Source organism: Aphanomyces invadans, assembly GCF_000520115.1.
Source record: "Aphanomyces invadans strain NJM9701 unplaced genomic scaffold supercont1.11, whole genome shotgun sequence".
In the NCBI taxonomy this organism is placed as follows: Eukaryota; Oomycota; class Saprolegniomycetes; order Saprolegniales; family Verrucalvaceae; genus Aphanomyces; species Aphanomyces invadans.
Window position 1 is genome coordinate 1,184,901 of NW_008580156.1, and position 22,015 is coordinate 1,206,915.

At 56.1% G+C, this 22,015-nt stretch overlaps 5 protein-coding genes across 8 annotated transcripts; 3 read left to right on the top strand and 2 right to left on the bottom strand.

Annotated features, from left to right (window-relative positions):
- Positions 1–299: 299 nt before the first annotated feature.
- Positions 300–10,919, bottom strand: H310_06475 (hypothetical protein). The gene is made up of 8 exons (XM_008871562.1): positions 10,475–10,919; positions 10,175–10,421; positions 8,911–10,106; positions 8,415–8,834; positions 3,551–8,346; positions 915–3,495; positions 714–855; positions 300–636 (listed from the first exon to the last, which is right to left on the bottom strand). The coding sequence occupies exons 1-8, from the start codon at positions 10,868–10,870 to the stop codon at positions 350–352; spliced, it is 10,065 nt and encodes a 3,354-aa protein (XP_008869784.1). The 5' UTR covers positions 10,871–10,919; the 3' UTR covers positions 300–349.
- Positions 10,920–11,153: 234 nt separating this feature from the next.
- Positions 11,154–13,176, top strand: H310_06476 (hypothetical protein). Of its 3 annotated transcripts, XM_008871563.1 has the most exons (5): positions 11,154–11,404; positions 11,486–12,188; positions 12,246–12,769; positions 12,831–12,905; positions 12,958–13,176. In XM_008871563.1, exons 1-5 carry the CDS (start codon positions 11,183–11,185, stop codon positions 13,006–13,008), a joined length of 1,575 nt encoding a protein of 524 aa, XP_008869785.1. In that variant the 5' UTR covers positions 11,154–11,182; the 3' UTR covers positions 13,009–13,176. The 3 variants fall into 3 exon arrangements, with proteins under 3 accessions (XP_008869785.1, XP_008869786.1, XP_008869787.1); XM_008871564.1 differs by having other exon boundaries at positions 12,246–12,905; XM_008871565.1 differs by having other exon boundaries at positions 12,831–13,176.
- Positions 13,151–14,500, bottom strand: H310_06477 (hypothetical protein). Its single transcript, XM_008871566.1, has 3 exons — positions 13,915–14,500; positions 13,729–13,859; positions 13,151–13,677 (listed from the first exon to the last, which is right to left on the bottom strand). The coding sequence occupies exons 1-3, from the start codon at positions 14,427–14,429 to the stop codon at positions 13,220–13,222; spliced, it is 1,104 nt and encodes a 367-aa protein (XP_008869788.1). The 5' UTR covers positions 14,430–14,500; the 3' UTR covers positions 13,151–13,219.
- Positions 14,501–14,659: 159 nt separating this feature from the next.
- H310_06478 lies at positions 14,660–16,286 on the top strand. 2 transcript variants are annotated; one of them, XM_008871567.1, is made up of 12 exons: positions 14,660–14,753; positions 14,809–14,905; positions 14,963–15,051; positions 15,115–15,228; positions 15,277–15,327; positions 15,386–15,463; positions 15,518–15,580; positions 15,627–15,704; positions 15,750–15,859; positions 15,918–15,954; positions 16,041–16,085; positions 16,136–16,286. In XM_008871567.1, exons 1-12 carry the CDS (start codon positions 14,697–14,699, stop codon positions 16,280–16,282), a joined length of 966 nt encoding a protein of 321 aa, XP_008869789.1. In that variant the 5' UTR covers positions 14,660–14,696; the 3' UTR covers positions 16,283–16,286. The 2 variants fall into 2 exon arrangements, with proteins under 2 accessions (XP_008869789.1, XP_008869790.1); XM_008871568.1 differs by having other exon boundaries at positions 16,041–16,286.
- Positions 16,287–16,594: 308 nt separating this feature from the next.
- On the top strand, positions 16,595–21,488 carry H310_06479 (PEK/GCN2 protein kinase). Its single transcript, XM_008871569.1, has 4 exons — positions 16,595–18,258; positions 18,368–19,132; positions 19,476–19,940; positions 20,043–21,488. The coding sequence occupies exons 1-4, from the start codon at positions 16,639–16,641 to the stop codon at positions 21,417–21,419; spliced, it is 4,227 nt and encodes a 1,408-aa protein (XP_008869791.1). The 5' UTR covers positions 16,595–16,638; the 3' UTR covers positions 21,420–21,488.
- The last annotated feature ends 527 nt before the right edge of the window (positions 21,489–22,015 follow it).

Here is a 22,015-nt window from a genome sequence, read left to right on the forward strand (position 1 = left end):
CTGCCGCCGATCGACTCGATTTGGCTGTTTGTTGTCTTGTGTGTGTCCACCGACTGTGCTGCCCTTAGGCAACGCAATGCACGGCTGCCGTCGGGGGACGGCGTTGTTTTCAGTTTTTGGTTTGTGTGGGCATGGCGACGGCCCGCCAACAAACAGCTAAATCCACGTTGCTGGCTTGATTCCAACGATTTGTCCATGCCACAGGGCATATCGGCAACGATGCATCAGTGGCCACGTCGTCCTCACACGTTGTGTTTGTTGGGATGTGGCCAGCGTTAGGCGAGGGAGTCGTGCGTCGCTTTCGCCCACGCTCTCCAGTCATGCTATCGACAGAACAACATGCCTCTTTTTATTTCACGCTGTGCTCCACCCTACTTGTAATCTTCGCGTTCTGCCGCTTGAGTTTCTCGATCGTGGTAAAGGCTCCATCTTGTGGGGGCGGCGCGAAGTGCCGGCTCACGCTCGACCCAAACGCCACTCTTTCGTGGAGCACGGTCTTCTTCACAGGGGTGGCGCTGTGAGGAGTTTGGCTCCTTCCGCCCAGGCTTTCCCGTCGGCGTTGTTCAAAGCCTGGTTGAAGGATGTACGACCTTGATGGCTTCTTGTGGCGTCGCGTGCTCGCTTTGCTATCGCCACCTACAGCACCACCAACAAAGCGCCACCACGGTAATTCATGCATGGTCGACAAGGATTGCCAGGTAAGGTTCACGTACTCGCGATGCTGTCGGCGTCGTCGTCCGTGGCATGGTCGGCGCGATGGTTGATGTGCGATCGCCATTCTGCATCGGACGCCTCCTTGTCGCCCCAATAACACTTGCAATGGACTTGATGGGCCTCGTCTTGGAGGTAGGCGTACTACAGTCGCGACATTGGTTCAACGGGGGTTCGACAACGACGGCACATGGAGTCCGTACCATTTCGTTCATGGTGGCCGTCCGCGTCTCGGCTTGCGCTTTTTCCTTTTCGGCCAGCGCAGTCTTGCGGAATCGAATCAACTGGTACAACTGCACTTGCTTGAGTTTCTCGATTTCGTGGGCGTGGCACGTCATCACCGACGCCATGGCGACCTTGTGCTTCCATCGCAAGAACGCGCGCTGGACGCTGCACTTCATGGCGATTTCAACCCGTGTCTTGGCGACACAAGACCGGTTGTGCGTCTCGAGGACGTGGATGGCAGCTTCTTGGCACTGTCGTGCTAACTCGACCGCCTTCAACACGTCCGACGCGTCGATCGGGTGCCTGTCGAGGCTGCCGTTGGAAGACATGGCGTCGTTGCTGTCGTCAAAGCTGGTGCCGTTTTCGTTGTCGCGGTGGTTTCTTTCCGTCCACTTGTCTTGGTACGTTTGCAGGCGCGTCAAAATGTTGCGCAGTTGGAGCACATGCGCGTCGTCGCGAGTTGCGCCGCGCGGAGTGATCTTGTCCGTGCCAGCAGACGTCATGACGTGTTGCTGCTGCATCATCGTCACAAGCTGAGTCAACTGCAAACCGGACGGTGGGGACGACAGGTTGTCAGCCTGGGACGACTGCACCAACACGTTCTCAACCTCATGCAATGCCGAAACGAGAGCATCGACGTGCCTCGGCAACGACAGACCCGTCGAAATGGTTTCCATCGCAGCCAGCCCGCACGACTGCCGTACGCAATTCACAGTCTCGTTGAGTGCGTGGACTGCGGCGGCGAGCTGTTGGAGGTGGTCTTGCTTCATGCTGCCCGAGGACAAATTGGCCTCAAACGCGACCAGCAACTCGTCCACGGTCGTGCATGTCGAGGCCGATGGCACGTGCTTGATCAAGACCGGCAGAACCTTTGCGTGCAGGTCGTGGCTGTCGGCTTCGAGGTTTTCCTGGCGAAGGGCGTATTTGGCCATGACGTCTGCGAACTCGGTTGTTTGAATGTACTCGTGCCACTGGGCCATATCCTTTGGCTGGTGACCGTCTCCATCGTCATGCACGCGCTGTTCACGCGCAATGACGTGGTGCATTTCGTCCAGTTCGTCGCACAGCACCTTCGATTCCCGCTCAAGGTCTTGCAATCGCGTCGTGTACTGACGCAAGTTCGAGTCAAACTTGTCCGACTCGATGTACTCGGTCCACCGCGGCAAGTCCATCGACCGCGTTGACATGTCGAGGGGTTGGCCGACGGATTCCGCCGTCGTGGCGATGGCGTGATGCATCTTGTGGAGCGCCGCGCATATCGCTTTCTCATGTGGTTGGCCGGCGCATTGGCGCAGCCTGTCCACGAACGACTGCGTATGGATATATGCTGTCCATTCCGTCGCGTTCATCGATGGCTTCATTTCGTGACGTGGCCATAAGACGGCGTGCATGTTCTGCAGCGCGTCACACAGAGCTTGTGCTTCCGTCTCCGACGTTCGGCGCGTGGCGACCCATTGGAGGAATGGTTGCGACGCGACAAACTCGCCCCAACCGGCAACGTCATCGTGCGAAGGAAAGGTGACAAGTCCCTCCGTCGAATCGCTTGCAACGGCCCCGGTTTTGTGCACACGTGCTGTCTGGATCGACGTTGCTGGCGTCGGTGACGATGTTGCGGGGGCCATGACGCTGTCGCTGAGAAGTCTCAATGCCTTGCAGAGTTGCTTGGACAGGGCCTGGTGACCATGCACAAGCTCGGCAAACGGCTGCGATCGAACGTACTGAATCCATTCTTCGTGAGTACGTGGCAAGGCCGACGTGGACCCCAATGACGTTTCGTTCGAAGCGCGGGGGTTGGGTGCGAATGCCTCGGAGGAGCTGCTGGCCAACGCAGAGTGCATGGTCGCCAGGGCTTCACACAAGTTGTCGAGCACCTCGTGCACCCGGTGCACACCCTCCGCCAATGAACTGTCGAGTTCTTTGGGTTGTCTGTCGTGGTGTGAGGCAGGACATTCGTCCACACCATGACCAACTTTGATTTTGACGGCTTGATTGTGGTTGGACTCCGTCGAGGCATCGGCGGACGTGCGAAATTGAGCCAAAAATGGCACGACAACGTCATGTAACGCGTCGCCATCACGTTCGAGTTGCTCCATGCGCGCGGTGTATTGACGGAGGTTGTCGGCGAACTCGGCGGAGGTCGCGTAATCCGCCCACTTGGTGAGGTCCATCACTGAGTTGGCCACTTGAGCTGGGTACAACAAGTGGTGCATGGTTGTGAATGCCTTGTTTAGTGCGGCGTGTTGGGCTTCCGTGACAAACACTGCATTGCGCATTTCCATCTTCCACACGTCGACTTGCTCTTCCCGAGGTAATGCCGGAGGCAATGGATGAACCTCATGCATGGCCGCGACCAGCTCGCGCAGCAGGCGCTGGCGATACTGCCACGCCGACCGAAGTGTCCGTGCAATGTTGATCGGTGACTCCCCTTCGTGGTCCGCTTCATCTTCGTCGTTCAATGTGGCCACAATCTCGAGCACGACCGACATGACGTCCTTTCCAACGCCTTCCGGAAACAGCGACACCATCGCGACGGGCTCGTTCCCGCCAATGTCGCGCGATCTAAAGGAAATATCGTTCATGTGTGGGTAGAGGCATCGGCATGCATGTATCGCACCGGCGCACTTGCTGGTTCAAATGCTGCGCTTTGTCGTTGAGATCGTTGGATTCTTCGATCGCTTTCATCCACGTGCCACTACCGTTGCTCATGGTACTGCCGTCCAAGTCGCCGACGTTCATGACGTCGTCGTCCAAAGAGGTCATGCGGCGGCGCGGGTTCTTCTTCGCAACGGTCGCGTGGATCGATGCCTGCACGTTGCGCAGACTCGCTTGAACTTCGTCAAGGCTTGGCAGTCCCGAGCTGCTCGTCGGCAAGCCCAACACGGGGGCAACGTCCTGCACGAACGACGACACCCATGGCAACGGTGCTGAATCGTGCTGCTCGTTTGCTTCGGCTAGTTGAGCCTTGAGCACGCCCACGATCGTGTTGAGGTTTTCTTGGCCCAGGCGGAGTTGATCGTTCTCGGAGATAATCAGGGCGTATTCGTCGGGAAGGCTTAGGCGTTCGTCGTTGTGGCTTGAGTTGGACGCTGCTGCCGCATGCCGCGTTGCTCGCAACCTTTCGAGCTGGGCAATCAGTGCAATTTTTTCATCTAGCAATTGCTGCAAGTCGGCCGTTTTCGCCGTCAGCGTCGTCACAGACGCATGCAAGTCGAGGACCGCAGCGTCCTTCTTCGACAAGAGCTCCTCCAACGTGAACACTTTGGTACTCAATTCAGCACACGTAGTTTTCCACGAGGCGTCCGTGTCGGTCAGCTCTTGTACCGCGTTGTCCCGTTGTACTTGCAACAAATTGCACTTCTCGACCACATCGTCATGGACGCGCGAAAGTTCTGCATGCACTTGGACCAGTTCGTCATACCGGTCAGTCGCGAGCGCTTCGTCCGCTTTCAGCGCTCCAACTTCTTCGTTGAACAATTCCTGCAAATGCGAGATTTCCTCTTCTTTCGAGACGAGTTCGGCTTGCCACGTCTTGGTTTGGTCGTCCCATTCTTGTCGCGCCACTGTGAGTTGCTCGACGGCACGCGATTCCGATTCCTTTGCTCCAACCACGTTACGTTCCAAGTCGGAGCAACGAATTTTCGTGTCATGGAGCTCGTCGGTTCGACGTTCCAATTCAGCGAGAAGGGAGGTCAATTCCGCCGTCAAGCGGTCGTTCTGACTTCGCAGCGACTGAGCGCTGCTCTCGAGGTCGCTGTGCGATCGACTTAGCGACGCGAGTTCATGCTCCTTGGCTGGCACTTGACAGTTGAGAGCATCCCGCTCGTCAGTCACTCGCTTCAGCTCTTCCTGCAGAGCAGCAATGTCGGCGTGCAATTGAGCGATCTCTTGAGCCTGGGCAACCACGTCGGCTTCCTTTGCAAGCATGTCCGCGCCCAGTAGGGTTTTGGAGGCGGCACTCGCTTTGAGTTGGGCCGCCAGAGTGGCAAGATCGCCTTCCAAGATGGCTTTTTCGGTGTCCAACGCAGTGGCCTTGGCATGGTGGTCCGCTATCAATCTAGCCTTTTCAGCAGCAAACACCTCTAGCTCTGACGTCAAGTTGGCGTTTTGAGCTTGCAACGCTTGGACAGTGTCGGTCAATTCGGCTTGCGCTCGGGTCAGCGTGGCCATCTTGGCTTGATGATCCGGGACGGACATTTCGAGCGCCATTTTCTCTTGCGTCAAGAGTATCACTTGCTTGGTCAAAACGTCTTCCGACTTGTTCAACGCCGACACCTTTTCTTTGAATCGCTGGACCAGTCCTTGCAGTTTAGCCACTTGGTCTTCGTGGTAGCTCACGCTCGCTTGGAGTTCCATGCGTTTTGTATGGTTGTCGTTTAATTCAGCCTCGAGCTCGGCAATTTGGTTGACCATGCCCTGCCGTTCCTGCGTCGTCGTCAACTCACGAGAGGTGCATGCTTTCATATGGTCGTCGTAGTCTTGAGTCAGCGAGTTCAATGTAGCTTGCAAGCGGACATTGTCTGCGCGTAGTGTGCTCGAGGACAACTCGAGTTCGCTGTGGGACCGGCTCAGCGATGCCACCTGTTCCTGTGTTTCAGGCAATCGCAGCTCAAGTTGGAGCTTTTCGTCTCGAAGCGTTGTCATTTGCTGGGTTAGCGACGTCTGGGACTTGGTCAGGGCTGCCACTTTTTCCTTGAACCGGTTCAGCAGGTCTTGCAGTTTACCCATTTCGTCGTCTTTTTGGGCCAATGTTGCCTCCAAGTCCGAGCACTTGGCCGCGTGCGCAGCAGCGTCACCGGCCAAGTGGGTCGACTCGGCCGCCAACGCCTCACGTTCGGCCGTCAGTTTTGCTTTTGCTTGTTCCAACGCTGCCAAACTCGCCTTGAGGTCGTCGTTTTCTTGGTCGACGATTCGTTTGCTCAGCTCGAGCTCGCCATGCGATCGGCTCAACGATGTGAGCTTCTCCATTTGCTCGGGCAACGTCATCTCCAACGATTGCTTCTCATCGCGGAGTTGGGCCAGCTCCATCGTCAGCTTGGCTTCCGATGTCGTGAGTGCCGCGACCTTTTCTTTGAATCGGTCAAGCAGTCCCTGCAGCTTCTCCATTTCAACAGTGTTCGCCGCCACGAGCGACGTGAGCGCGGTCACTTGGTCTTGGCTTTGAATGCTTGCCGCTGTCAATGCGACAATCTGGGCGCTTTGCGCGATGGAGTCTTGACTCAAGGCAGCGTTTTCAGACCGCTGCGCCTCCACATCGAGCTGCGCTTTGTTCAATTGTGCGGTTAGCGACTCCACTTTCTGCTGCAGGTCATTCCCTTCGTTTGTTTTGGCAGCGAGCGCGGCGAACGTAGCTTGGAGTTCCTTTGACACGGACGCTTCTGACGCGGTCAATTGAGCCACCTTTTCTTTGAATCGATCCAACAACATCTGGAGTTTGGCCACCGTGTCCATCTTGTCGATAACGGCGGCTTGGAGATCCGCTTTCGATTGTTCCAGTGCGCGCTCAATCTCGTTGAATTTCGTGGCATAGTTGAGCTCCAGCCCTTGTTTATCTTCAGCCAACGACGCGTGCGCCACTACAATTTCTTGGTGTTGCGCGGACAAACAAACCAATTGAGTCTGCAGCTCTCGAATCGTAAACTCCTTTTTCTGAATTTGCTCTTCCAAGTCCACCTGGGTCGCGGCCAGCGCTTCCTTGTCCACCTCAATCGACTTCTTTTCCGCTGCAAGTTCGGTGCACGAGTCCGTCAACTTCGCCACTTGGTCTTGTAAACCTTGTACTTCCCACACTTTGGTCTCGACTTGGGCTTCCAACTCCATTTGATTCACTTCCAAAATCTGGATAGCAGCGTCGTGGTCACGCTCCATCGTAACCAGGCGCTCCTTTGCTTCGTCGACGTCCGACTTTAGCTTGGCTTCAGAAGCAGTAAGCGTCGCCACCTTGTCTTTGAATCGCTGGAGCAGTAGTTCGAGTTGGGCAATGTCACCATCCTTCTTTGCGACTGCAGATTCCAACACCGATACTTTGGTTGTGGATGAGTCCCGGTCAAATGTCACCGCCGCCAGCTCTTGTATCCATTTAGCCTCGTTTTGTTCCGCCACCGCTTCCACTTCCCCAACCTTTTGAACTTGGGCAGCGTTTTCCTTTGTCAGCGAGTCAATCAAGTCCTTCAACCGCATAATTTCCGACTGCTTCGATTGCACCATCGTCTCCAGTTCGCCATGGGATCGTGTCAACGTTGCCAGCTTGTGCACGGTTTCGGGCACCTGCAGCTCTAAGTCTGACTTTTCTTGGGTAAGTAGTGCCATATCCTGCAGCAACGTCTGCTCCGACGACGCCAGACGTTCCAATCGAGCGTTCAAGTCAACGATGACCAGCCCTTGCTTGGCCACCTCTGCTTCTTTTTCAGAGATTGTCGACTGGAGTGCCATGCAGGTGGACTCGCTGTGAACAAGCTGCATTTCGATGGCGGCATGAGCGGATTTCAACTGGTCGGACTGTTGCTCTAGCAAGCTCAATTTGTCCTGGAGAGTTCTCTTGTCTTCAACTAGCGCCCCCACCTCGCTCTGCAGTTCGTTTGTGCGTTCGTCGGCAGTGGCCTTGGCGTTGGTGAGATCGTCGATGTCTCGCATCAACTGTTGCTCCGATTCAGTAAGCGCTGCCACGGTGGCATTCAGTTGGGTTTGACAATGCGCGAATTCTTTGGCTTGCCTCTCCATATCGTCTTCCACGTGCCGGCAATGCCTCAAGCTCTCATCCAAGTTTTGCTCGAGGGAATTCACGCGCTCCCACGCGGAAGCTTTCTCCAGTTTGAGCACTTCCATCACCGCCATCCATTTGGCCAACTCACGTTCCATTTCGTCGGCACGGGCGTGTAATGCATCGCGGGCTGCCTTCAATCCGTTGACTTCCTCTTGCTTTTCAACGCGAACACGATCCACGTCGTCGGACAACGTCAAGCGGGACTTTGATAATTCGTCCATCGCCCGTTGCATGTCACCAATGATTTGAGCCTTCTCGTGACGCTCGGCCACTAGCGTGGCTTCCCATGACGCCATAGCGTCGTCCTGCAACCGCCGAAGTTCACTGCGCTCGACCTTCCATTCGGCTTCCTTGGCGAGGTGTTCGCCTTCCAACCGGACGATGTGTCCCGCCAGTTCGGCGCGTTCATCGACAATTGATGCCATTTCGTCCGTCACGTGCTGTAGTTGCTTCGTCAGCATCTCCTCCGACGTCGACAGCAGCTCAACATGGTCTTGCAGCGAAAGTACTCTGTCCTTGAGGTTGGCGACGTCTCTTTCGTGCATGGAACGCAGGTCGCCCTGGGTCGCGGCCCAGTCTTTAGAGTTTTGTTCAAACTCGGACAACTGCGCCCTGACAACGGCGTCCCATTCCATGAAGCGCTGGCGTTCCTACAATGCACGACAAGTTTAGTCAGTTGTACGCACGGACGTACGGGACGGTAGTAGAGCTCACACACCTCTTCGTGTTGCATGCGCGCTTGCTCGAACGCTTCGCGCCATCGGTCGACGTCACATCGCAGGACGACAACGACGCGGTCCAATTCGTCCAGCTCGTCTTGCAAGTTTAGCAGTTGGGTCTCCACCTGCTCCAACTTTTGCTCCACTTCGTGCTTCTCTTCAAAAATCGAGTCGTAGTCGTCCGTGAGGACGTTGACTTCGCGCTTGTACTCGAACACTTTCTTTTGCAACGCCTCAATCGCGTGGTCGCGTTCGGCAACAGCCTTCTCATACTCGGACTTGTCGTTGACTAGCCGGCGTTCGAGTTCCGTCACCCGCGTCTTGGTTTCTTGAATAGTCTGATCCTTCATCGACAAGGATCGGCGCAGCGGCCGTACCTCTGCTTCGGCTGTTTCCAGCGACTCTTGGACTTGCTCCAGCTAGCAAGTGGAAGGTGAGCAACTCAATGCTGCTGACACGAGCGAAGATGATCATATCTGGATTGGAATGGCGTACCTCCGTGCTCAGTTCATCGATTTGTTGCTGCAACCCCACGCACGACTTACACGGTGGTTCGGTGGCAGTCGCAGCTCCGGCAACGACCGATTGGCGATTTCGCAACTCGTCGAGCTCTTCCTGGAGCAGCTCCTTTTCTTCGACGATGGCATCGACATCAGCAGTGATGATCTTGATCTCGCGCTTCATTTCGTACACATTGGCCTGCAACGCTTGGATCATTGCTTCGCGCTGTGCCAAGTCGGCTTCCATGGCCTTGCGCTCCTCCATCGCGGCTTCGTGGGCGGCTACCATCGGGTTCAACTTCTCGAGCAGCAGCTCCACTTCAGCCTCTTGAGTTTCGCGTTCGCGCCGTAACTGGGTCATTTGGGCTTCTGTCGCAGCGATTGTTGCTTCGTACGACCGAACTTGCTCGAGCAACTCGCCATTGTCGGCGTGCAATGTGCGTGCCACGCGTTCCAACGTATCGTCCACCGACCTGGTCGGGGAATGCGGCGTGTGTGGTTCGAGCAATGTAGAGTCGGGGTCCCGCAACGCCTGGTTCTCGCGCGCCAACTCGCCCAGCTGATCTAACAGCGCGATCAAGTCCGTGCGATGGAGGTCGCGGCCGTGCAGAATCTCTGCACGAAGCGACTCGATCAAGTCGTTGCATACACCGTCAAAGCGATGATGGCATTCTTGGCCATGCTCTAGTCCCTCTTTCGCAGCCAAGAGTTGTTGCGTGTCGGCTTGGTCGTCCAGTTCTTTCTTGTAAATGCTAACGCGTTGCTGCAGCAACTCGTTCTGTCGACTCAAGTAGGCCAGGTTCGCACTTGGCACAGCCAGCTCAGACTCGAGCGCGCGGGTTCGTGCGCTAGCTGTGGCCAGCGCGGCCTCCAGATCGCTCACTTGGTGCTGCAGACGAGACACGGTGTCCATGTACCTCGTCGGGTCACTACCATTTAAATGCGCCACCTCGAGCTTGAGCTGGTGGTTGAGTTTTGTCACGTCCGAAATGTGGCGTGTGGCGTCGGTAAGCTGTGATTCGAGCTGCTGGATATGGCCATGCAGCATGTCGACGTTGTCGCGGTAGTTGCCATGAACCGAACTGCGAAGTTCCTGAACCAATGCGTCCACATTGTTCCAGTGGCTGTGCTGCAGCTGTTGATCGTCATCGTGGTCGGCAAATGCCGACGAGGAGCTCCAGTTAAATTTACCTATTTCGTGGCATTGCAAAGTCAACCACATGCAGCTGCATGTTGCTCTCACGGAGTGGCGTGCGTACCAATCGTTCCAACAGAGTCGTTGTTGTCGCCTGTCAGCGAAAGCTGCCGGTCGTCGCCAATGCTGCTACCATTCCGCAGAGCATTCAGCTCCCGCATCATGGCTTGGATTGTCGAGTCCTGGGCTCGAATTGTGTCGCGTAAATGCACCACGGAAGATTGCTTTTCGAGATCGTCCAACGCCCAAAAGGCCAGAACCTTGGCATCGCGCACGTCGCCACCGTTGTTCATGGGCATCTCTTTTTGAATCTGGACAGAAGACGAGCAGTGTCAGGAGCAAACCCCATGAGTCCTTAGCCTACGTATTCGCTGTCGCGAGCCATCGTGACGAACTGCTGTTTGAGGAATTGAATATCCACGGGGCCTTGGGTAACCTGGAGCTGTGTTTCGTGGAGCCGCTTCTCGACAAGGCCCAGAAGGATCTCCTGCACCACAGCTTGCTCGAGCACCTGCTGTCCTTGGTTGTCTTCCCCTTTGTCCGTTCCACTTGGCATAGCAGGGTCGTCGTCACTGTCTAGAATTTTAGAGATCCGCGATGAACAAATCGCCACCATTGCTGAGCGATCGAGGTTTCGCCACCCCTCAGTCTTCTTCGATGGGTCATTCGTTCGAAAGTAACCCTGCACCTGCCGAAGCATTTCCAACATGATGTCTTGCCCTCTCACGAGGACGCCGGACGTGCCGCCGTCCATCGTCATCCCGCGGTATGGATGGTGGTCGACCTGTTATTAGGTTGCCCTGCTCTGCGCAGCGGGAGCAACTGCACAATTTTTCTACGAACTTCGACGGAGGTGATGGGCACGTTTAAAAACGTCTCTTTCATGCAAACAAGACATTTAAAATCCATTTTTAATCACCTTTTAATAGCGAACAGGGCGGTTGCAATCCCAACTAAACCTTTCCATGTCAAACGTTTGAAACGTTGTCAAAACACAGATAAAGCATAAAGTACGTACAGTATTCCGATCAAGTACGATTCCACTGGCGTCGGTTCAAGATCGAACTGGTACATGACATCGCGACACGAAGCAGGCAGGACGCGGCGTCGCCTTCCGCACGTGAACGTCGATGCTGAATATGAAGGCGAATCACTAGACACAGTGCACTTGCTTGCGGGCAGTGGACAGCGAGGATGTGGCGACGGTCGCGCAGTGTCTGCGTCCTTCAATGCTCCAGCAGATTTGTGCTACCTAGGAGACGACGCTGGCACGCTTGTCCTGTCAGACACACAGGTACCGCTGTCATGCTGGAATTCAAATCAGCAGTTCATGTTTATCCCTTCGGTTGATCGGTTGTTGCTCTGTCACTTGTAGAACAACACCCTTCGTTTCGTCGTACCTCCATCACACTCGTCGCTCAACAAGTACGACTCGGAGCCCCGCGTCCAGTCCCTTCGCCACGCTCGATTTTCATCGCCGCGAGGTCTTGCCATAACTGCGTCGTGGGACACTCTACATCTCCTCGTGTGCGACTCTGGCAACCATCGCATCCAATGGGGGCAACTGCCGTTGCATTTCCCCATCGATGAAATGACATTTGATACGTTTGCTGGGACGGGTGTCCGCGGCCACCAAGACGGCCCGGCGAACACTGCGACGTTCCATCATCCGTCCGGTGTCTGTGTAGATGGGAACGAGGTCGTGTACGTTGTCGACACGGGCAACCATTGTATTCGTGAAGTTCGACGGGTGAAGCGACATGTGGCAAGCTCCAGCACGAACAACGCCGGTGGCGGTCACCATTGGGTCGTGTTGACCATAGCTGGGAACGGCAGCGGAGGGACCAAGAAGAAATCGATGGGGGTTGTGAAAGACGGCCGCGGACGGGTGTCTAATCACGTCGGAGGGTACATCGACGGGCCGGGCGATCGAGCGAGGTTTCGGGCACCCACCGGCATTTGCTTGGGTCGTGGTCAGGATGAATTGCTTGTAGCCGACACGTTTAATCACTGCATTCGGGTCGTGAGTCGGCGCCAGACACGAGGGGCCACGGAATGGACGGTCCACACGATAGCAGGTGTCTGTATTGAATTTTGTGTGTCCTGGTGGCGAAGGACTAAGCGTCAATATGTAGGAGGGGGTCAGAGTGGCCACTTGGATAGCAACTGCGATTCAGCCTTGTTTAACCAGCCTGTGGGCATATGCCGCGCGAGCGACGATTCGCTGTTTGTGGCAGACAAGGGCAATCACTGTATCCGCCACATTGGCGGGTATATCGGGAAGCTCAAGTACTCGTGGGTGCGCACAATATCGGTGGGTGCGTTGGCGCCAAGCTGGCGGTTCCCCAAAGGCGTCGAGCCTCCGTTGTTGCTGCCAAAAGGCGTTGCCATGCTGCCGGTCCACCACAGTTGGTACAGCCCAAACCAGCATCCCCACGAGGACAACAACCGGTGCCCACCAAAGCTGGTGGTCGGGGTGTGCGACACAGGCAATCACATTGTCCGAGTAATCACACTCAACATGGACGACACCGCCATCCCATCGACAAAACCTGTGCACGATGCGAACGCATGGACCGATGCTCCTATCGCCACGCCGGTGTATTCACTGCCAACGTCTCCATCCATGGGAAACCAGCACACGGAAGAGCTCGAACGCGTCCGTACAACCTCCCATGTTCCTCCAGCTTTCGTGACTGGATCCATGCTTGCCTGTGTAGTTGCGGGAAGACAACCATCGACTTCAACTTGAAAACGCTGCATTGCGAGAAGCTGTCGCCAGCGCTGCCGACTCGGTGTGTTAACGCCACGTTTGGAGGACCCCGTTCGTCACGGCACCCTGGATAGATTGAGCGGCTGACAATTCTCTTGGCCACCAGGTGTAATCAGCGCCAGTGACATCGTCCGGACGCCATCATACGCTCCAACGAGTATATTCCAAAACCAGCATTCGCTCCCGACCTGTTGTGGACGACGTGGAAATGCGAGTGGTGGGCTACATCTGACCTGTACTGGTTGTACATGCGCGCAAGCCCGTTACGAACGGATGAAACACTTTCGTTTGCATCGATGGACCACAGACTGAAACAAAGGGTCATCGCCAGTCGGTCTACGCAGCCACGTCGAGCCGTTTGTGGCTCGTCATTTTGGCGTGTTCGACAATCTGAATCACGCGAGCAGCATCCTCAGCGAGGACAGGGGCCGGGGTGCCATGTTTCATAGCATCGGCTACCCCTTGGTAGAATTCCACATAGTTGCCCCGGAGGCTCGGTACGCGGTTCCCTGCGTACGGGCCTTCTGTCCACGTTCCCCACATCGTCTCGTCTTCCTCGCCAAATGTTGGCCCTCGGACAGAGTTGCCGCTGCGCAGTGACGCTTCCTGTGTGTCCAGCCCGTACTTTTCAAATGTGCCCTTGGTTCCTCGGAGAATAAACTTGGGGCCAAGCTCTTTCACGAGCATACTAGCTGTCAGGACGACGACCAGGCCGTCGTCGTAATGGCAAGTCAGGCAGAAGTAATCGTCCGTGCCGACATTGTTGCCGTAGTCGCGCTGGGTCTCAACTGTGCCTACCGACAAGACGAGTTGTGGATAACTTGAAGCACTGAATCGGAGCATACATTGAATAGTCGCCGGAGGGCCAAACAAGACGAGCATTTGATCCACCAGGTGGGACCCGAGGTCGTAGAGCAAACCGCCACCAGCGACAGCAGGATCTTCTTTCCAGTTGTGTTTTGGTTCCGGGCGATACCTAGGTCGCCAATGACAAGTTCTTAGGGTCGTTGCGGCGACGCAGGCGAATGTACCGGTCGAAGTGGATCTCGGCATAGCGCACGTGGCCCAAAGCGTCACGGCGCACGAGATCTTGCACTGTGAGGAAATCGCTGTCCCATCGTCGGTTGTGGAACACAGACAACATTACACCCTGCGCAGCAGCCAGCGAGACAAGCTCCGTCGCCTCTGCATGGGTGACGCAGAAAGGTTTGTCCACCACGACGTGCTTCTTTGCCTGGAGGGCCAATTTCGCCTGGACGTAGTGCATATTGGTTGGAGTGGCAATCACGATGACGTCCACGGGAGGTGCCGCTTCCAACAAGGCTTCGACGGAGCGAACGATCGTGGCATTTGGAAGGATTGCACGACTTCGACTGTGCGTGCGTTCGACGACGTGGGTGATATTGAATCGACCGCTTGCCTGCAAGAGCGGCACGTGGAAGAACGTGGCCGCAGTGCCAAATCCCACAAGGCCAGCCCGGATCAACGGCGTCGGATGAGGTGCTGAGGCGTGCGTCTCCATTCGAAAAGTGGACTCCGAGTTCATGTCTGCCGGCAGAGTGCGACGAAGGCGTGGCCATGTTTCGACCAATCAGGCACGCCCACTTCGTCACATCGACTCGGAGCTCAGTTCGGTGCGGGTGCATGGCAAGGTTACGGCGTGCACCTACGCTCCGAGCTACAGCACTGCGCATAATGCGCTCCACGACAAGTCGGCTCCGTTTTGCATTCAAAACCGCGTCGACATTGTAGCGCCCCAGCAGTTACAACGAAACCGTCACGGCCATCGCTTTTCAGCACGCCAACCATCGCCATGTGCAGCAAGGACAACTTGACCAGCGGCATGGCTGCCGTCGCCGTGACTGAATGTGTATGACTGATGTATATGCGTGTGATGTGATCGTGCCTTGCATGCCCAAACGTAGACCATTGCGCTGCTCTTGTTGTGCATTGGCGCTGGGCTGTCCGAATCGACCAAGTATCACATGGCGCTCGGCAGTCAAGTCCGCAGCGTTGGTGGCGGTGCGTGTATTGGCATGCGCTGTGCATGCCGCTGGGTCCTCATGGTGACGGTCAAAGGTCTCGTGTTCCTTGCATTCATGTACCCTATGGTCGCTGGCACCGGGTACGTCGGGGCCAAGTATCACAACAAGTTCCTTTTGCTCGTGGTGGGTCCCAACTCGCTTGGACGACGTCGTCTTGACCGTGTCATCATGTGCGGCGATGGCTAGCACGTGAGTGGCCTTGTCGGGCTCGCCGTCATGCAAACAAGTATCGCCGGGAGTGGGCTGATCTTGGCGTCACCGGACTACCCGTACGACTTTCAAGAGTTGTGTCTAACAAACGTATGTCTGTCGGTCGCTCCAACTCTCCCCATCAAGTCACTCGAGTAGAACTTTCTCAACAATGACACCCAACGCGCGCTGTGCCAGCCCTACTTTCTCGTACGCTGGCCGCCGATGACTTGTATCATCTCTGGACGCGTCCCCAACGAATCAGTAGAGCGACACCTTTGGGGGCCTGCGGTTGGCGTGGCAAACGTTCTACATCGAAACGCTGGCTGACCAAACCGCTGGATCCGTACTTTCACCTTCTCGCTGGGTTGTTTTCGTGTGACCCAGTGGTATGCTGCAGAGCATGCAAAAGCTGCAAGATGCCAATGTGTGCTGCGGACTCGGTCCACCTCGCCATTGCCAGGTAGTTGCACTCAACAGCGTTCAATGTTGACCAAAAATGCCGACAGAACGATACGCGGCCTTTTCCGAGCAATCGGCCGTCCACGAACTGGCCTACCCAACAAACTTGTCCGACGACGCCAAAGGTATAGGGTCCTTTTGTGCTAGTGTGGCGACCATGCCGTGCGTAGTATGCCGGTGACTACATGCCAACTCCACTGTGCTACGCGGGCGGGAGCTGCTCGTTTGATTACCCCATTGGCAGCTGTGGGATGAGTGGCGCGGGTCTATTTGCAAAAGGGTTCGTACGTGGTCTGGGTGTTGGGTCCACAAGTCGTTGTACTGATGCATGTTTGCAGGTGTGCCAGTGCGCTGCACCAAAGCATGGCCACAACGGTACGCCAGTGTAGTTTTCTCCGCCATAAACTATTGCTATGGACATGCCGCGATGCTGCTGTTGCTCACCACCCCCTGCCGGGTAGGTGATCGGCCTGTGCATCACCGTGCAAGCTCTGCTATTCTTCACAGTACGTTGGATAAGACAAGCCACGACGCAATGGATGCGATAGTGTTGTAGGTGTTGTTTGGGTGCTCAACTGTGTGTTTGTTATTCAAGCGCAAGGACGAAGACGTCCTGCCAACAGGCATGCAGATCACAATTCGCCCCAAAGAAACCAAGATCTACTGCAGTAGAGAGATAGCTCAAATGGAGAAAGACTTCTAGCACTTGGTCCTTGTCCACAAGCACCTTCCTACACCCACGCTCTGCTGGCTCCATCGCGTCTGCTGGGTGGATCCAGCGCGTGCCACTCCCGATGCAGCCGTTCCCAGCCATAAATGTTGCGGTGCTCGTTCCTGTGGTGCCCGGGAGAGTTGTCCAATCAAATGAGTGCATTTCAACGGTATACTTTAATCAAGTCAAATTCCCAATCGCATTTAATTCAAGGTCGATTTGGTTTTGTTTTTTAATTTGGTAGATGCAACGTGGATTATTCCACCAGAAAAGTTTTTAAAATTCTCTCCGATTGAAAATTGCACGCAAGCCCAATGTAAACCTGTCGCCTTGAAGTGCATGGGCCGATGGTCAACAAGAAGAAGCTCAAACAACGGAAGAAAGCCGCTGCCGAGTGTGGCGGCGCCGTCACGGCCGCGATTACCAACGAACAGTTGCCTCCCATCAGCGATGAAACGTTTGGCGCATGCAAAGCATTGCAGGACGAAGAGATGGAGGTGCTCGAGGCAATCTACGGCGACGACTACGCCGAGCGGAAAAGCATCAAAGGGTTTCCATCATTTGCAATCACAGTCTCCAAACAAGGCGAGACGCTAAGCTCCAACGGAAGCGGCGACATCCAAGGCGTGGCGACTGTGACGTTGCGGTTCCAGCTGCGCAAGGGATACCCGATACGAGAATTCCCCGACGTCGACGTCGAGTCATCCGACGGCCTTACGACCACAGAAGTCGCCAACCTCGAGGAGGAATTGCAGGCCATGGGCCGCGAGAAGCTCAAACTCCGCGAAGGCGCCGTGATGGTTCACGACATGGTCGTGGCCGCAGAAGAGTTTCTGCTCCGTCATATCAAAGACCAGCGGTCGTTCTTTGACCAAATGGTCAAACGACATCAAAAACAAGCAGAGCGCGACGCAGAAGAATTGCGGCGGACCCGAGAGCTCGAGCAAGAGCAAGCCATGCATGAGGAGCAGCAAATGCGAAAGGTTATCCAGGCAGACATTGAGAAAAAGGCCAAGATCCAGAAACACAAAGGCGGGAATGGCCACGCACATCCTCCCGTCACCGCCGTCGACGTCACCGCTATGACTGCTCGGATGGCTGGGGCAGGACGGTACAACTCGTCTGACGAGTCGTCCTCTGGCAACTCGGACGGGTCGTCTTCGTTCGGCGAGTCGGACTCGGAATCCCGTGCGCATCCTTCCACGTCAAGGTACTTGAACGACTTCAAGGAGGATAAGGTGCTGGGCCGCGGCGGGGGCGGCGAAGTGCTCAAGGTGCAAAACCGTCTCGATCGGCAGTGGTACGCAGTCAAGCGAATTAAACTCGACTCGAACGACCCGACGATGAAGAAAAAGCTTCTGCGCGAAGTCAAGACGATCTCGAGGCTGCAACATCGCCACATTGTCCGGTACTTTCAAGCGTGGATCGAAGGCAGTGACCGCCAAGGAGGCGATGATACGGGCGAGGGCAGCGACGACAACGACGGATGGTCGGATGACGAAACGTCAGAGTTCATGTCGTCCAGCGGCAGCGAAGAAGAAGACGACTGGCTCGGCCACAGTCGGTCGCGACACCATTCGACATCCGCGGCAGTCGCAACGAAACCCCGCGCGTCATCCCGCGCAGCCATGCTGCACGACGACGGCAGCAGCAGCAGCAGCGACGAGAACGAGTCCAACAGCGACGCCAAGGACATGACGGATGCGTGGGAGTGGACTGTCGACGCCCAAGCGCGGGAAGCAATGCTCCACCACCACTACAACGGTCCATCGCCGCCGCGGAAACCCAAAAAAGCCAACGAGAAGCTGTTTATCCAAATGGAGTATTGTGGCGGCAACACGTTGCGCGACGTGATCGATCAAATGTCGCTGTGGAAGTCCGAGGACAAAGTGTGGACGCTGTTTCGGCAAATCTTGGAAGCCATCGCTTACATCCACAGCGAAGGCGTGATCCATCGAGACATCAAGGTACAGAACGGTGGACGATCTCGGTTGTCGTTGCCATCGTGGCTGGAATGACGCCCTCGCCTTTGTCCAACGTGTCTCGCCGTTTGCGATGCTCACGGATGCTTTGTAGCCACCCAATATTTTCCTCGACGCGGAAGGGACGGTCAAGTTGGGGGACTTTGGGCTCGCCACCAAGCCCCCCAAAGACATTCAAGATCGCAAACCCGATGAAGACGACGACGAAGCGATTCTGGACCACGTACCGTCGCTGAACGTGAACCACTTGAAGGACATTCCAACGTACGATAGCATTTCCCGCGACACACCCGGCGCGTATGAAGACGGCATGCACGACATGACGGTGTCGTACGAAAGCTTAAACATCACGGCGGGGGTCGGAACGGCGTTTTACCGCGCGCCAGAGCAGGAAAAGGAAGGCCAGCGGTACAATCAAAAAGCCGACATGTTTTCGCTCGGGATTCTGTTTTTTGAAATGTGGTCGCCACCGTTCACGACGCTGATGGAACGCGCTGAAGCCCTCATGGACCTCCGCCAGCGCAACCAGTGTCCGCCGCACTGGAAAGCTCCGCCGAATGTCCAGACCATTGTCCACTGGCTGTGCTCGCCCAACCCGAACAACCGGCCATCCGCGGCCGAACTCCTCGCGTCCAACTTGCTCCCCCCAAAGATGGAAGTCGAGGAAAAGTACCTCAAGGAAGCCCTCCAGACGTTGGCGAACCCCAAAGGCCACTTTTTCGGACAAATGATGCAAGCGCTGTTTGTGCAAGAACCGGTCGACCACGTCGACTACACGTTTGACGGCGTGCACCGGCACAAAACGTCCGCGTTGTACTCGGAAGGCCACGGACGCGTGTTCGTGCAGCGACATTTACAAGTACGTACAGCAACGGGAATGGAGGTGCTGTCTGGAGAGTTTAATTCGTTTTCTTGGCGTTGTGTGCATGTCCTCGAGGCCACTCGCCGCCGCGTGATTGTCCGACATTTTCGTCCATCCACGCGCAGTTTGATTTGGTTGTGCTTGGCTCGATATTTGTACGGGGTGACGATGAAACATCCATCTGGTACACGTTGGATGGGGTCGCCTAGCGTTAATGAATCCTCTCCATGTCACACAGAGACTGTCCATGCACGAGGTTTCCGGCTCCTATACGTGCTTCCCTTTGTGTTCACCAACGTGTGGCTGTTGTGAGCGCCTTGGCTATCTCCCAATATCGTAGACGGTGTTTGAACAACATGGAGCAGTCGAGCTGACGACGCCATTGCTTATGCCGAAACGAGCGAGTTGCGCGCTCCACGTGAATCGGTGTGCGCTGCTCGACGCGGCGGGGGTCACAGTCATGCTCCCGTTTGACTTTACCGAGCCCCTCGCGCGGTTCCTCGCACGCAACAACGTGACGCAGCTGAAACGGTTCCATTTTGGCCGTGTATTTCGGAAAAGCGTGAGCGGCGGCCACCCCCGCGAGATCTTTGAAGCCGATTTTGACTTGGTGTGGGACGAAAAACACACGGGGCGCATTATGGAGCTCGAAGTGCTCAATGTCGTGCGGCAGTCGCTGGATTCCCTGGGACTTCTCGCGACGTCATTCGTGCGGCTGAGCGACGCCAGACTTTCACGCGGCATGCTTGACATCTGCGACGTCCCGCTCGCTTCTCGACGGGATGTGCTCAAGTGGCTCTCCCAGGTAAGCTGTTTAGTCGTCGCCAGACGTTGCGGCAACGTCCGACGTGACCAGTGCGATGCTTCCTTGCTATCCACAGAATGCTGACGTGGACTGGTCTACCAGGAGTCCAACTTGCCGTCAGTGCCCACAAGTCGGTGGAAATTTGTCGTGCGAAAGATGACGGACGTGTCGATTTCGGAATCGTCGTGCGAGTTGCTCAAGCATTTCTTCCATCTGCCGCCGGACCCGGTGGTCGCCCTGGCGTCTATCGAGTCGTTTCTGATGCTCACGATGAGCCAGCTCGGGCACCACGACTTTGCATCGTCGACGACAAGAAGTGCGTTCTCGAACAAGACCAAACGGGAGCACAAGCGCGATGCGCAGCTGAAAAAGTCCATTCACGACGCCCTCCTCGGCCTCCAGAACCTCCGCGCGCTGTTTCTGGACCTGAAAAACACCGTGTCCCTTCGCCTGGACCTCGGGTTGCGGCAGGAAGCGTACACGACGGGACTCATGTTTCAAGTCGTGAACAACCAAAACGAAATCATGGCCGAGGGCGGACGGTACGACGCACTCGTGATCAAGTACCGATTGCCGGCGGCGCGCATGCAGCTACCAACAGTGCGGGCCGTCGGAGTCCGCTTCTCGGTCGATCGCATGGTGGGTTGCTTGGCCCGGCCGCAAGTTGAGCAGCCGTTGATTTTGGTCTGCTCCGACCCGGCGATGCTCCATTCTCGGCTGGAAGTGGCGACATTGTTGTGGCAGAGCGGTTTGACGGCAGAGTTGTGGCACCCCGACACCAAGGACCTTGAAGAATATTGCACCATAATTGGCGCGCACTGGATGGTCTTGGTCAAGAAGCATTTGCTCCATGAAAAACGAGCGGTCAAGGTGCGTTCGATCAAGCACTACGACGGCGACGTGACGGTGCCGATCACGTCGCTCGCGTATTACTTTTTCGAGCACCACCCGACCGTGGCGTCGTTGCATCGGCCTCGGAGCGGATCCATGGCGATGGCTGCCGGTGGCGGAAGCGGCGGGGTGGACAAGAGCGGCGGCAACGACAAAGACGGCCCGACCGTCAAACTGAACGTCAAGGTGATCGACCCCAAGCAAAATCAAAAGGACAAACAACGGCAAAAGCAAGATGTCGGCCACGTCGAGCGTCAAGTGTCCAAGTGGCTGTCGTCGTTTCTTGTGCCGAGTGCATCGAACGAGCCGACCAAGGTGCTGTCGGTGGATGTGCCGTTCGGGGTGTTGCGGGACTTTGGCAGCCGCTTCATGGACGACCGGTCGACGGCCGTGGAGTCGTTGGCAAATTCGCGGTACAAGAAGGTGTTGAAACTCGTCGTGGACGAAATCGCCGACCTCGAAAGCAGCGACTACTGGCGAGGGAAGCGGGAAAAGTACGTGTTGCTTCACAGCAGCTGCGACGATCGATACGACATGCTGTCCATCTCGGACCCGACGTCGTTCAAGAGCCACCCTCATCGAAGGTAGATCGATAGATGCCAACGATAGAGCGTAACTAAAACATCCGCGACCATGATTGAAATGCGCCGGTTTCATGGAGTGCTTTGGCAAGTCTTGACTGCTACGATATGCCCAACCATGTACGAGGCGGAAGCGCTCGGCTTTGAACCGCGCAATGTGGTCGGGGACACAAAGCAGACCAGGCAGGTGCGGGCAAGGTGGGTCCGCTGTGACGCAATCGTGCAGGCCGTTTGCCCAGCGATGGCACGCCTCAACACGGTTCGAACGCACGTACCACAGCTCCTCCAAATACGTGGCTTGAAGTGGACGGCTGAGGACCATGTCGCCAGGATCGGTCGAAAGGATTCCACAAGAATGGGCGTCGACAGGCTGCCGGGATTTTCGAACGACGTGCTGTCCACCGCTCCCGCACCGTCCCCGTCGAATATATCGAATGATATCATCGCCAAAGATCTCTACACACCCGCGTGTAGCTGGCCCCGACCGGCGACTGTAGCGATTGGAGTCCCGCTTCAAGTTGAATGGACAAACCTCGACGAATCAAACAACGCCAAATGACACGGTGCATAACAACGGCACCTCAACTTGAACACGATGGGGCG